This window comes from Nicotiana sylvestris, chromosome 7, assembly GCF_000393655.2.
Source record: "Nicotiana sylvestris chromosome 7, ASM39365v2, whole genome shotgun sequence".
NCBI classification, from domain to species: Eukaryota; Viridiplantae; Streptophyta; class Magnoliopsida; order Solanales; family Solanaceae; genus Nicotiana; species Nicotiana sylvestris.
The window spans coordinates 148,329,548-148,343,011 of record NC_091063.1 but is presented as its reverse complement, the minus strand read 5'-3'; the positions used below and the strand labels follow the sequence as shown (position 1 = coordinate 148,343,011).

General features: G+C 38.7%; 1 protein-coding gene across 1 annotated transcript; it reads left to right on the top strand.

Annotated features, from left to right (window-relative positions):
• The first annotated feature begins 5,049 nt into the window (after positions 1-5,049).
• Positions 5,050-5,457, top strand: LOC138873932 (uncharacterized). Its single transcript, XM_070152423.1, has one exon. It carries the CDS (start codon positions 5,050-5,052, stop codon positions 5,455-5,457), a length of 408 nt encoding a protein of 135 aa, XP_070008524.1.
• The last annotated feature ends 8,007 nt before the right edge of the window (positions 5,458-13,464 follow it).

Sequence of the window (13,464 nt, the reverse complement as noted above, 5' to 3'; positions counted from 1 at the left end):
CTCGTGAAGGCACTCCTGCTCCTGAATCTCGTGCTGATCAACAAGAGCAATCTGAACATTTTGAAGGGGAAGATGAAGCTTTACAAAAAATAATTGATGCACGGGTTAGCAAAGCTCTCCAGGCTCTAGTTAGTCGATTACCTGATGCACCACCCACACCTACGCCTAATAATAATACATTGGAGAATCCTCGTTCTGGCCTTGTTAATTCTGGAAATGGAGGAACCCCCAGTGAACTACGGGAAGGAGAACCAGGTAATTCAAATAATTCTCATTTGCAAAATTTAGTACTAACTTTGCAGAAACAGCTTAAGGAACAGAATGAGCGCATCGAACAAATCCCTGGAGTTCCCCCTGTAATCAAAGGAGTGGATGTGGATAAATACTCACAACAACCTTAGAAACCAAGTGCTGCTCCCCTTCCAATCCCTAAAAAGTTCAAAATTCCTGACATCTCGAAATATGATGACACAACAGACCCACGTGATCACGTAACTGCATTTACTACAGGTGTAAAAGGCAACGACTTGACCAAGCAAGAAATTGAATCAGTGTTGGTCAAGAAATTTGGAGAAACACTCACCAAGGGTGCATTAACTTGGTATTCTCTTTTACCTGAAAATTCTGTAAACTCTTTTGCTGAGCTTGCAGATTCTTTTATTAAAGCACACTCAGGAGCTCAAAAGGTTGAAAAAAGAATGGAAGACATTTTCAAAATTAAACAAGGGGACTCAGAGTTGCTTAGAGATTTTGTTGATTGATTCCAACGTGAGAGGATGACTTTACCTCGTGTACCTGATAACTGGGCTGCAATAGCTTTTGCAAGCAACTTAAATGACAAAAGTTCAGAAGCCACGAGAAGACTTAAAGAAAGCCTTCGAGAGTTCCCTACAACCACGTGGAATGACGTTTATAACAGGTATAGTACGAAGTTGCGAATTGAGAAAGATATCGTACCTCAGTTTCATCATGAAGGAAGGAGCAATTCCAGGAGATCAGAAACCGAAAAAAGATCAGGTAAAAATAGATACGATCCATATATGGGACCTGCAGGGAAAGACTCACGGTCAAAGCAGGATAGTCAACGATATGATCAAAATCGAGGAACAGGGAATCTGGTTCTTCATCAAGGTTCAGAAATGACCGAAACAGACAAGAGTCACGAGATGATGACAGAAGATTAAAGGCAAGGTTCGGTGGATATAACTTTAATGTCACTACCTCCGAGCTCGTAGATGTTTTGAGGAGCATGGGAGATAAGGTACGATGGCCAAAAGAGATGCGGTCAAATTCAAATAGACGCAATCCAGACCATTGGCGCGAATTCCACAATGATCACGGGCATAAAACTTCAGAATGTAGATTCTTACAAAGTGAAGTGGATCATCTATTGAAACAAGGGTATCTCACTGAGTTATTTAGTGAGAAAGGTAATAAAGCCTATATGAAAAATAGGCAAGAGCCACCAAAGCCCCCTTCACCCAAGAGAACTGTAAATGTTATAAGTGGGGGAGAAGATATTCACGGCGTAACATATACGGCTTCCAACAAGGTTTCTAAAGTAACGATAACACACGGGAAACGGGTACGACAGGTTTTAGAAAACAAAAGTATTTCTTTCGATGATGCAGATACCGAAGGAGTAATGACCCCACATAACGACGCACTGGTAATATCTTTACTTCTACATGATACTAATGTAAAAAGAGTTTTGATTGATCCAGGAAGTTCCGTAAATATTATACTATTAAGGGTATTACGTGAAATGCAAGCTGAAGACAAAATGATACCTAAGGCGCATACCTTGTCCGGGTTCGACAATTCAAGTGTGGTAACAAAAGGAGAGGTAATTCTAACAACTTTTGTTGCAGGTGTTGTTAAAGAAACTAAATTTCAGGTAGTAGATATGGAATGACTTACAATATGATCATGGGGAGACCTTGGATCCATGATATGGATGTTGTCCCATCAACTCTACATCAAGTTATTAAATTCCCATCACCGTGGCGAATTTGCCAAATTCGTGGGGATCAGCAGAGAGCCAGGAGTATCAACTCTGTAACAGATACGAGCACCATAAATTAAAAAAAATAGCAATTACAGGAGACAGTTGAAGGTATCAAGGATCAAACCTCAACTGAACAAGAAAAGACAGATTTAGACTCGAGACCTGATACAATTCAAGAACCTGAAGAGAATGAAAATATCAAAACGACAATCGAAGAGCTCGAGGTTGTGATATTATTTGAGCAATGGCCTGAATGGAAGGTTTATGTTGGAGCCAATTTAAGCTCAGACATGCGAGGTATGTTAGTTGAATTTTTAAAAGCTAACGTGGACTGTTTTGCTTGGTCCCATGCTGATATGACAGGGATACCACCAGATGTGATGACTCACAAACTAAATGAAGACCCATCATTCACACCAGTAAAGCAAAAGAAAAGAAAGCAAGGAGCTTTCAAAAATCAGGTGATTCAAGATGAGGTCCAAAAGCTATTGAAAATTGGGTCAATCCGCGAGGTAAAATAACCTAATTGGTTAGCAAATACAGTTGTTCTACCTAAGAGAAATGGTAAGTGGCGGGTTTGCGTGGATTATACAGATCTTAACAAATCCTGCCCAAAAGATTCTTTCCCTTTACCGCATATAGATCAGTTAATTGATGCAACTGCCGGATATGAACTTTTGAGTTTTTTAGATGCATATTCGGGGTACAACCAAATTAAAATGGACCCCAGTGATGAAGAAAAAACTTCTTTCATCACAAACAGGGAGACTTACTATTATAAAGTAATGCCCTTTGGTCTCAAAAATGCTGGAGCGGCCTATCAAAGGTTAGTCACCAAAATGTTCCAAGAACATTTAGGAAAAACCATGGAGGTATATATAGACGATATGCTCGTCAAAACCCAGCATTCTCATGATCATATTTCTCATTTATCTGTTACATTTGAAATTTTATGAAAATTTAATATGAAACTCAATCCAGAAAAATGTACATTTGGGGTTGCCTCAGGCAAATTTTTGGGTTTTCTCGTTTCTAATCGTGGTATTGAGGTAAATCCTTCTCAGATCAAAGCAATAGAGAAGATCCCTGATATCCTTACGAGTAAAAAAGATTTCCAAAGGCTAACGGGAAGAATTGCAGCCTTCGGGAGATTTATTCCCAAATCTTCAGAAAAATGTTTTAAATTTTTCTCCGCACTCAAAAAGCAAGATCATTTTGAATGGAACGAAGATTGCCAACAAGCCCTTATAAATTTAAAAGCTTAATTGTCAAATCCACCACTATTGGCAAAACCAAAGGAAGGAGAAAAGCTACTCATCTATTTGGCTGTGTCAGAAGTTGCGGTAACTGCTGTCTTAGTCCGTGAGGACCAAGGTAAACAATCTCCTATCTATTATGTAAGCAAGTCTTTACTAGATGTTGAAACACGATATCCACAACTAGAAAAATTAGTATTAGCTTTGATCATGACATCTAGAAAATTAAGACCTTATTTTCAATGTCATCCCATTGTTGTAGTTACTGCTTTTCCATTACGAAACATTTTGCATAAACATGAATTGTTAGGGAGGTTAGCAAAATGGGCTATAGAATTAAGTGAATACGAAATCATTTATCAACCTAAGACTACTGTAAAATCTCAAGTATTAGCCGATTTCGTAGCTGATTTTAGCTAGGGGATGCATTTAGAAGCAGAAAAAGAATTACAAGTTTTTAATGGTGCAAACCCGAGGACTTGGATTTTATTCACTGATGGTTCGTCTAATGTAAAAGGAGCAGGCCTAGGGATAGTTCCCATACCACCTAAGGGTGAGACTATTAGACATGCTATAAAATGTCATTCTATAACTAACAATGAAGCAGAGTATGAAGCTGTAATTGCAGGTCTAGAATTGGCACGAGAACTCGGCATAACACAGATTATAATCAAGAGTGATTCTCAACTCGTGGTCAATCAAATACTGGAGACTTATACAGCCAGGGAGACACGAATGCAAGAATATCTCGAAAAGGTACGAGAACTAATAAAGCAATTCCAAACTTGGAAGGTAATGCAGATCCCAAGAGATGAGAATGTGGAGGCAGATGTTTTAGCTAATCTCGCATCTACAGCAGACGTAGCAAACAATGCAAATGCTTCAGTCGTACATTTATTTCATTCCGTTCTCGAACCTGATAAGAACGAGGTAAATTTTAATCATTTAACATGGGATTGGAGAAACGAAATTATTACTTTTTTATAGCGCGGAACCGTTCCTGATGACAAAAGAAAAGCTTATGCACTTCGCAAAAAAACTGCTCGTTATTGTTTAGATCAAGGAAATCTTTATCGAAAGATGTTTGGTGAACCATTAGCAAGGTGTCTCGGACCTTCCCAAACAGAATATGTGGTGAGGGAAGTACATGAAGGACATTGTGGAAATCACGCAGGAGGAAGGTCGCTGGTAAAAACGCTGATTCGAGCAGGGTATTATTGGCCTAAAATGGAAAAAGAAGCAAACAGTTTCGTGTCCAAGTGTGATAAATGTCAAAGATACGGCAATAATATGCATAGACCAGCTGAGTTACTGCACCCTGTTATAGCCCTGTGGCCCTTTATGAAATGGGGAATGGATATCGTAGGTCCATTGCCACAAGCAAAAGGTCAGGTGAAATTTCTACTTGTACTTACAGATTATTTCAATAAATGGGTAGAAGCAGGAGCATTTAAACAGGTACGAGAGAAGGAAGTTAAAGACTTCATTTGGAGAAATATAATATGCCGTTTTGGAGTACCAAAGGAAATCGTGTGTGACAATGGTCCGCAATTCATAGGAGCTCAAATCACAGAATTTTTTCAAAGTTGGCAAATTAAGAGGATAACATCTACACCATACCATCCAGTAGGTAATGGACAAGCGGAATCCACAAACAAGGTCATTATCAACAACTTGAAGAAAAGGTTACAAGATTCAAAAGGCAATTGGCCTGAGGTATTACCTGGAGTATTATGGGCTTATCGTACAACGACAAAAACAAGCACGGGAGAAACACCATTTTCAATGGTTTATGGTGCGGAGGCCTTAATTCCAGTTGAAATAGGAGAACCAAGTACACGGTACGTTCAAGCAACGGAGGAATCAAATGATGAAGAGATGCGGGTGAACCTTGATTTGCTCGAAGGAAGAAGAGAAGCTGCATTAATAAGGATGGCAGCACATAAGCAAGTAAGTGAACGGTATTATAACAGGAAAGCACGCCTCAGATTCTTTAAAATTGGGGACTTCGTGCTTAAAAAGGTGTTCCAATCTACAAAAGCTGCTAATTCGGGAAAGCTAAGTCCAACATGTGAAGGACCCTACAGAGTTCGTGACATTGCGGGAAAAGGAGCATACGAGTTGGAGACAATGGATGGCAAGGTTCTACTCTCACATTGGAATGCTATCCACCTAAAGAGATATTATTTCTGAGAAAGTACCTACGATCAGGTATCGCTATATTAGAATTTTTTTTTGAATTGTTAAAATTTTACTAACGATTTTAGATGCTAGGAAAAAACCCTAACTCGTGCCAAATGATGAGTCACGACCTGCATGGCAAAATGGAATATTCTAAAATTCTCAGTGCAGGGTTACAAATTAATCTGATGGAAATATACACGGGTTAGGCAGTCTTCGTCTTTAATCGCACCTCCGAGTCCCGTATGTTTTTCTGTTTTCAGGAAAAAGGACCAAATTGTGAGAAACAAATAAGTGCTCGAGGCTTCATACTTCAGCGCTCAAACACTTGGGGGACTGCATATTGTACCCAAATACGTGCGGTAAGATGGAGACGTAAATCGAAACAAGTGTCAAGCAGAAGTTACGAAACCTCAGCATTCATCATTGTGTTCTTTCCTATCAAAACAAAGGAAGATGCCAAACATTCATCATAGTGTTCTTTCCCATGAGAACAACGGAGTCACCTCTCAAACCCTTCCTAATACATTAAGATAGGGTCATGACTATGTATTGAAACAGGTTATAAGGAAAAACCTTGTTGAATAATATTTATTTTGTAAAAATCTGTTACAAGAAAAATAGTTACGAGAAAGTTATAGATGTATCTCAATACATGTAATATTCAAAAGCTTGTCCAAGTTCATGAATAAAAACTTGTCAAAGTTGTTTCAAACAAAACATGTGTGTTCCTATTTCTTTCATCGTATTATAACACCATTATGAAGTTGAGACGTTTTCATCATTAAGTATCGATATATAAAAGGGCCCTCTTTTATAAACCTCATGTTAATAAGTCATGAGAAGAATCATAAAGCATTTTTAAAGGATAAAAATGCTAAACTATTCTATAAGTCCTAAATAGATAAGGAAAAAGAAAGAATAGAACACATTGAAGTACTAACAAACTTCTTGATATAATTAAAAAGATTAAGTAGAAACTTAGTCAACAAAAAGTTCATACAAGTGCCCCATTATGATAACTGGGGACTTTCACCAAAAAATCCCTTAAAAACTAACTAAGGGATAAAACCATCATCTAACAAAAAAAAGTAAAAATAAAGTCTGGAAATTTAAATGGTCACTGAAGGGGTTGGCACATCAGAAGTTGTATTATTCATTTCACTTTTAGAAACAGCCACAGGCACGGTGGCAACTTCTGAAGAAGAAGCAACAGGAGCGGTTTCAGCTGGGCTTGAAGTGTTAGGTTCAACGAGGGGAGAAAGAGTCACGAAAGTTTTAGCTTCCATAGACGGAGTCGTAGAAATTTCAACCTCGAGAGCTGGAATTGCAACATCTTCAACTTCAACTGCCACAGCAATAGTTTCGTCATTTACAGGTTCCTTAGCCACTGGAGCTTCAATTGCCGGAGAAAGAAAGTCAAGTGGTTGTTTGGTTATTTCAATGGTTTCTAAAACTTTGGCCAACTCTGAGTTTAAGTCAAAGTTTTCTTGACTGGCCTCCATTAAAGCATCACGACGAGAGTTTAAGAAAGCCCAACTCACTTCTAAATCAAACTTCTCCTCAAAACGTTCATACTCCCTTTCCCACATAGCAAGATCATTCCTTAACAGTTGATGTTCAGCTAAATGAAAATCAAGGGAAGCTTCAAGGGAGGCATGGGAACTCTCTAAGGCACGTACTTTGTCAGAGGAGATCCTTAAATCAGCTTGAACTTGAGTCAAGTTCTGCACTAATTCTCCTGCATATTCTTCTTTCTTGTCCAAGAGTGCCTTAAGTTCTCTGATTTCTTCACTTGACTTTGATAACTGTTCTGAAAAGCAACATTCAAGACGCTCCTTGTCTTTTTCAAATTGACTTGAAGAAGCTTTGGCAACTGCTAACTCAGAAGTCAGACCTCGCTTTTGCTGCTCCAGGAGATTTCTACTCTCTAACAATTCTTTTATAGTTCCCTGAGCATTCTCAAACTACTCTTTCCAATTAGCTGCTTCTGGCTGGGCTCCCTTGGCTATTTCCTCAGCCTCGTGGATAGACTTTTCAGACTCAAGGGCTTTCTTTTCCAGAAGAGAAATTCTTCCCATCAATTCTGTACCAATGAGGTTAGCCTACAGTGACAACTCATAGAAATAAGAATTTGGAGATAAAAAAAACGTGTTAGTAAGTAAAGGAAAAATACCTTCAAAGTAGAATGAATTATATCATTCATCAGAGTTAAGCAACTGTGACTGCTCATTTTCTTCTTCTCAATATCTCCAATCAAAGGCCTAAGCCAGGCATCTGCTCCACCAGACTTCCTTAAAAGACTGTTACTAGCAGGAACTTCAAGTGTAACGCTCCTCATAGCCAAGCTTCTGCTACTGGAACCCTCCTCTTCATGTTGAACAGAGGAAGGGGGAACTATAGAAGGAGGAGCGGTAGAAGAAGTGAAAATAATAGGAGTCACAGGACTCGAAGCAGGTAAGGGAGCAGAAATAGGTAAGGGAACAGGAACAGATAGAATGGGCAAGGAAGCACTTGAAACCAATGGAGGAATAGGAGGAATAGGAACAGAGGAAGAAAGAGGAACTTCATCTAAAACTGGACCTAGTTCTCCACTTTCAAAACCACCAATGAAGAGACGTTGAATAGATTCATTAGTGTCCCTGGGAGTGGTTTCATCATCACAAGGAATGTGAACAGGTTCAGTAAGAGAGGCACGGACAGGGGTAACTTTAGCTTCATCCTCGGAAACGATGCGTCTCCTGGTTCTTGGTCTAGTTATCAAAGAGGTGTTTTCATCTTCATCATCCTCAGGATCCTCTTCTACAACTTTCCTCTTTGACGGCGTAGCTTGAGTTCTCTCCAAAGAGAGTGAAGTTCCAGAAGAGGCTCGAAGGGCAATAGCTACTTCAGTTGTCATTCCTCGAATAGCAAATCCTGACAAAAAGAAGGATAAAAAAAGGTTAGAAATAAGAAAGGACTTAAACATACGAAAAAGCATAAAGAGATGCATACTGTGAGTTTTCACTTTCCAACTATGTAAACTGGAAATGGATTTCCAAGTTCTCGCCTCCATAGGCACGGCTTTCAAGATTGAATCTACCCAACCATGGAAATTAGGAACGGGTTCCACATCTCCCATGGTTGCTATAGAAAAGCAAAAAATTAGAAAAGAAGTTGAAATTCTTAAAGATAGGAACGGTAAGTAAAAAAAAAACTTACGTGCAAAGTTCCACTTCTCAGGGAAGGGGATATTTGTTTCACCAACCAAATCAACTGTGCGTACCGCAACATAACGAGTGTACCACCCACGATCCTTGTCATCTTCAGAGCTTACCAAGACCCTTTTACTTCTTGCAGTTAAAGTGAAAACTCCATTCCGGAATAGCTTGGGGTGGTAAATATGAATAAGGTGGGGAAAGGAAAAGTCAACATTAGCTTTGACAGATAAATACCTCAAACAAGCAACTGCTCTCCATACAAGGGGGCCAATTTGTCCCAAACAAATTTTGAAAAACGACAGAAATCAAGTATAACTGGGTCAATAGAAAGAATAAATCCCAAAGTGAAGGGGTAAGTATAAACAAAAGAAAATCCAATCCTAAAAGAAGATATTCTCTGGTTTGGATTAGGGATCACTATACGAAGATCACTTCTCCAGTTGCAATCTTTTTGAATAATAGAAACCAAAGGTTCAGTGATTAGAGAAGGAAAAGTGTCAGCTTTCTCTAAATTAGCAACTTGTTCACAAAGAGATTTTCTATCATTCTCAAAGGATAAGTCATTGGGTACTATTTCCTCAACTAAAGGCTCTTGAAGAGGCTCAGAAAGTTCGTTACCTTTAGAAGAGGATTTCTTAGTGATAGAACCTCTAGAAATAGTTCCAGAACTAGAAGAAGGAGTTATGGAACCAGAGGAACCACCACGAACGGATCCTAGGCTACGAAGCCTGCCACCTCTACCCCTTCTATGTCTTACAGGGGCGTTGGGGAAGCTATCAAGAATTGGGATTCTCTTAGGGTTAGGATTCGGAGATGCCATTGCAGAGAAAGGATGAACTAAAGGAGAAAGGAACAAAAGTAAAGCGTAAAGTATCTGTTAAGGGTTTATGAAGAAGAAGACAAAGGAAAAAAGGTTAAATATGTATATAATAGCAACCGTCAAACAAAGAAGCGTAATGATGGAAAGCCTATAATAAAGGCAACTATCACTTCGTAAATAGAGGGGATGAAGAAGCCTTGGAAAAAGGCTGTAGAATTACATACAATCAGTAGGTAACACGTGTGCAGAGCATTAAATAGAAAAAGACAATTGAAGCGTTAGTATTGTCATAGCATTGATTATAGCAAAAATTCATTTTTTGTGAAGATCCACTTCCCAAATATTTAATTGATAAATAAATAGAAAGTGGGGGGACTATCTGTATTGAGAAAAAACTGAGTCTGTATATTGAAGATGACGTGTCATGACACGTGGACTGGTTAAAAAGTCAAAACGCAATAAATAGCCAAGAGACACGAGCAATAACAGATGCGAGCAAAGGTTGTGGAAGAGGCACGGGCAATTAATCAGAAGATGCAGAGCCCGCACCTATTCAAGACATCTAAAGCACAAAGATCAAAGGGAATTAAAGGAATGAACCTGGTAGTTTATGAGAGACCAGATACAGTATTTAATGCGTATTAAATACTAAAAATGTTAGAGAATATTTGTTTAATATCTGATTGTGTAACATATTATTAAATGTCATTTATTGCTCATAATTGCCTCATTAAAACAAAGGCATTACACCTTCTCCTAGAATCAACTATAAAAGGAGAAGGACTCAACATCTGTAGAAAAAAATATTATTGAGATTACGCTGAAATACAAAACTACTTATTACTTTATTATTCTCAGAAGTCTTCTATCATTTTCGTCTCCAGATTATCAGTAACCCGAGTTCTCTTTATTTCTAGCTTTGACCAAAGACTCAGATTTTTGGTTAAACACACGTAAAATTAAAATGAAAGTATTAACTTAAGGTCTATATTAAAACTCATAAACTTTGAATTTTGAATATACCTTTGTGGTCGGTGATAGTAGCAGTAGAGGTAACTGATAGTGGTGATAGATAGTGCAGGTGGCATTTGTGGTTATACATTGGCGGCTGGCAGTGAAGTAGTTGGCGGTGGCAATGAAGTGGTTTATAGTGGCAATTAACTTGGTCAGGGGCGGGTGTACGTAGTGTTTCAATGATGAGTTCAGATGAATCCAGTACTTTTGATGCGAAACATAAATTATTTGTAAGGTTACTAAAGTTGAAATAAATTGTATGTATAAACCCATAACTTTAAAAGTATGATGGGTCCAATATAAAATATTTAGAAGTTAAACTCATAAAATTTAAATTCTGGATCTAACTTCTGAGTTCTTTTTTTCTTTTTGGGGCTAAAATCGAAGAACTTCTATTGAAGACAAGAATTAAAGAGAGTTATTATAGCACGAAACTGATCTTATCGCTACAGTCCCTAAAAGGTCTTTGCAAAAATTTAAAAAAGCAAATAAAGGCAGTGCCCAAAATAGATCGTCACGTTCAGCATTATCATTCGATGTCCATGTACTTCCATAATTTGCTAGAACATGTGCTACCGCGTTAGAACCTCTGAGTTTAGTGGTTGTACACCAAAGGCTGGGGATAGTGATTTTATGATTATAGAGGATGATTAAAGCCACGTCTTAACAATTTTAAGAATCTACCATATGATCTAAATGGTTCCTTCCTATTTGAGCAAATCAATTTATTTTAAAAGAAAAAAGACATGCACAGCTCCTTAAGTAAAGGCGAACGGCCTTGATTATACCAATTACTGTATCTTTGGTTCAATCATATCCGTTACTTTTCCATATCGAACTTGAAATTTTTTTTAGTCTAGTTGGCAACAAAAATATTTGAAATTTATTTGAGCGTAGTATTCACTAAATTTCCTTGATACAATGTATCCAAGCCACTAATAGTTAAGCATACGGTTAAAATCGGGTCTACCCGATTGTGTTATTTGATCGAGACCAAAGAACTGCATCGAGGGTTGAGCACGAAGACGAGGTATCGAGTCCAAGGATCGAGGTGTCTGTCGAAATAGAGGCCAGTAACGATCAAGACCAAATATGACAGACTTCGAGCAAAGCGCAATAACAGAAAGGTGAGATATCTGTGATTGGCCGAAGATTACGGCGTAAATCTCGGAACAGATCAAATCAAGGGCGGACATCTAGTTAATCATGGGATTTACTTCCGTAGTTAGAATTGTACTATAAATAGGATTCCTCTACTATATAAAGGGGGCTCTAATCATATTGTACAAATCTTACATTCACGAATATCAAAGCAATACAACACTTTCTAGCTGATATTCTTGTTCATCAGCTTGTTATATCTTTCACTATTCTTGCATTAACTTATTCGAGTGCATACGAGCTCGAGAGCTTAATTACATTGCAACACTGATTTGCTTTATTTTATTGTTAATTCCTATTGTTCATCTTTACATTTATCAATTAGTATTAGGTGAAATCATGCATCCTTAAAACCACATTACAAATTTAATTGTTATCTAATTTTTAGGGTAAACAGTTTGGCGCCCACTGTGGGGCTAGGGATAATAGTGATTTCCTAGTATTAATCCTAATAACACTACTGCTTTTACGCTTGTTCTCGTACGTGTCTTTGATTTCAGGAATCAACATGTCAAACTCTCAAGCAGTTCCCACTCACACAGACACCGGCTTTGGTCTTCATGGCGAGAACGAGCACATAGTCATCTCGGGAAACGGAGTACCTCCAATCAATCCCGATGGACCACAGGTCGTAGATCCAGTCGATGTCAGTTCTTGTGTTGCGATTCATGGAAATTTAGGTGTCGGCCCTGAAAATAGCGTCTGCAGAGACGCCCCGGCAGCCGATCAACCAATTAGAACACACAGAGTGGTGAAGAAGGTGGGATTAGCCTTCGAATGATATTTGAAATTTTACAAACTCAGCAAGCTATGATAGCGCAGCTCCAAAATCTGAATCGAGCACCAAGCAGAATCGAACTCGATACATCACAGGAAGTTATTCATAGGGTCGAGCCTATACCGGAAAAATCGAACGATAATGGACCAGGAACTGATCCCTCCATCATCAAGATGCTCGAGGAGCTTGCTAAATGGATCGAATCAGGAGAAAAGAAAATTGAGGCTAATGATAAAAAGGTAGAAACATACAACTCACGAGTTGATCAAATACCGGGGGCACCCTCGATTCTAAAGGGTTTAGATTCGAAAAAGTTCGTACAGAAGCCTTTCCCTCCAAGTGCGACTCCGAAGCCCATTCCAATGAAGTTTCGAATGCCAAAAATTCCCAAATACAATGGAACCACTGATCCTAATGAGCATGTCACTGCTTATACATGCGCAATAAAAGGAAATTACTTAGAAGATAATGAAATTGAATTTGTTCTGCTGAAAACGTGTGGAGAAACTTTATCGAAGGGGGCAATGTTATGGTACCACAATTTGCCGCCCAATTCCATCGATTCCTTCGCCATACTTGTTGATTCGTTCATAAAGGCACACGTCGGAGCGATAAAGGTTGCGACTACGAAGTCGGTCCTCTTCAAAATGAGACAAAAGGACAATGAAATGCTTAGAGAATTCCTATCTCGATTTCAGATGGAACGCACGGACCTACCCCCAGTCACCGATGATTGGGCTGCCCAAGCCTTCACTCAAGGTTTGAACGAGTGAAGTTTGATAGCATCAAGACAACTTAAACAGAATTTGATTGAATATCCAGCTATGACCTAGATCGATGTACATAATTGATACTAGTCAAAGATTAGGGTCGAGGATGATCAGTTAGGAGCCCCTTCCAGTTCCATTTACCAAATAGATTCAAAGAGAGATCGACAGAGAGCCCCGATCAAACAGAGATCGGTACCAACCATACAGCACAGATCGTATAATCAATGGAATGGGACGTAATCCCATTCAAAATGATCGAAGGAACAATCGAGGTCA